This window comes from Loa loa (genome assembly GCF_000183805.2).
Source record: "Loa loa unplaced genomic scaffold supercont3.343, whole genome shotgun sequence".
Classification (NCBI taxonomy): domain Eukaryota; kingdom Metazoa; phylum Nematoda; class Chromadorea; order Rhabditida; family Onchocercidae; genus Loa; species Loa loa.
Genome location: NW_018108523.1, coordinates 24725 through 27010, shown reverse-complemented (window position 1 = coordinate 27010; position 2286 = coordinate 24725). Strand labels below are relative to the sequence as shown.

General features: G+C 31.8%; 1 protein-coding gene across 1 annotated transcript in view; it reads right to left on the bottom strand.

The window, feature by feature from the left end:
• LOAG_18524 (hypothetical protein) overlaps positions 1 to 1022 on the bottom strand; it is a gene marked incomplete at both ends in the record, with an annotated part of 3323 nt that extends 2301 nt beyond the window's left edge. Inside the window, 3 exons of the mRNA XM_020451187.1 lie at positions 80 to 184; positions 698 to 889; positions 1008 to 1022. Of these exons, the coding sequence (XP_020305053.1) occupies positions 80 to 184; positions 698 to 889; positions 1008 to 1022 (312 nt within the window). The remainder of the gene's footprint in view (positions 1 to 79; positions 185 to 697; positions 890 to 1007) is intronic.
• Positions 1023 to 2286: the final 1264 nt, after the last annotated feature.

The following is a 2286-nucleotide window of genomic DNA, read 5'->3' as shown; positions in this document are numbered from 1 at the left end:
TGTATATTCCAGATTTTTTTAAAATATTCCAGATTGTATATTCCAGATTTTTTAAGGAAAACTCGAAGACTGAAAAAACCTGCACAAGATGGACAGCTTTCAGTGGGTCATAGACTATTCCATTAATTTCTAATTCTCTTTTATACATCTTCATTTCGTCCTCTTCCATGAACAACTGCCAAGCCTGTAAATTTCATCACGTTAGATAGGCCTATTTTTTATCATCTAAACTATAGACTGCGTAGTTTTAGCTTTCTAAAGAACGAAAGTGAATTTTTTTAAGAGTGAAAAATCATTTAGAATGAATTCCAACCGCTCAACAAACAAGGTATGTATATTGCTGATGAAATTCAATAAAGTATCCACTAACTACTAAAAAGTTGAGAGAAGCTCATGAAAATGTTTTATAAAACAAAGGTAATGCTCGTGTAGTTTTGATTAGATCACAAAAATTTATTCGTGATTTTTTAAGATCAGCATAGGCGAATTTATCCTAAGGAAAATTTTTTCTTTTTTTTCCACTTAATTTTTAGATTTCATAGCAGAATTACCTGAATATTTTGGTACAGTGCATTTCTCTATTTGCTAGTTCCGAAATGTATATAACTTAGTCCACGATGCCGACCACAAAATAACTTATTTCATCTACCTAATGCAACTAGAACATGAAATTTTGTATTCAAATGCAAAATCTAACATCGTCATAAATAACAGATCGGGCATATTTTAATTGTTCCATCGCAATGTGGTTGATTTCTGTTGCAAATGGATTTGATGCGGGGAGAGTAACATCTTTGGGTGGTGATTCAGCGATACCAGGATAATTTTCATTACCACTCTTCATCTCAGTTCGCAATGTTGAACTAGTTATCCTTGCTGCTTCTTTCCCCTGGAATTACAGCAAAATTAATTAAAATGAAGCGAATGATAGGGAAGACGATGCAACGCCATGCCTAAATCAAAAAACTAAAAATCTACCCTAGAAATCTGGCAATTTTAATACTAACGCTACGGCATCGCATCTTCTGATAATGAAAAATCGGAATAATATTTAACAACCAAAGAACTGTTAGAAAGTACCACAAAAATTCAACTTATTTTCCGAAATAAAATGCATAAATACATAAGAAACATTATCAGTATTCGCCTTCTGATTAACATGAGACATAAGAATGTATTGATAATTCAAAAGAAAAATACATGAAATTTGAAAACTGTTAGGTCAAAAAAGCTTTTATTAATACACTACCCAACTATCCTATATACAGGATAGATATGTTTACCACAGGATAGACATGTTTACCATTGAAAATACGTAATCCATCTAATGAAAAATGACAAATTTTGAATTGCTAAAGGTTTTTCACAATTACGTAATTTATTACCCACTGAATGATGAATGCTTAGCATTTTTTATCTTTTAAAATCTAAACCAACAAAGGCTGGAACAGATGTCGGATTATCGAAATCAAATTTACGTTCAAATTAAATTTCTACGATATCTACCAGACAGGTAATGAAATCCTGTAAAATTAAGGCAATGAAAAGTATATAAGCTAACAATGGACGGAATATAACAAAGACATTCAGTACTTATTCGTAGCTGCACAATGGAACATGCTAAGGGGCAGCTATACCTCCATGATAACCCTGATGGATCTTACCAAAGCTCCTCTCCTAATCTTAGGTATATATATTTATATGTATATGGAAAAAATTTTACGCAATTTTCACAACCAAGTAGATCACAACATCCTCTTCACCTATCCGTTACCATCGAAAACAAGTTACAATAATCCTCTTCCTCAGCTTAACAGATACCTTCCCTGCAGCATATACTCAGCTCGACGAAGGACAATCTCTTATATCTCAATTATTATACAACCTATCAATAAACCGACAGCCAACTATTATAGCAGGCAACGATAAGGAATTTATTAAATTGTTTATATTGCTTGTTTACTGTATAATTCATTACTGCCAATTTACCAATGCTTACCAAATTTGTTTACCAATTCATTACCTGCTTACCAATCTGCGTATCATATATTTCATTGGTTTTTTTTTTTTTTTTGCTTGTTTGTTTAACTTAGTTAATATTGTGCAAGAACAATATTACATCCCGAATAAATCTGCGTTACTAGCAGACGAACAAATTAGCTTTTCCGACAGCAGGTCTCAATGGAAAATTATGAAAGTAAAATCAAGTAATGTAAAAAATGATAGAACACTATGTTAACCATTGTATTAAGAATAAGTTCAAAAATGAAAAAAGATAACGAACTG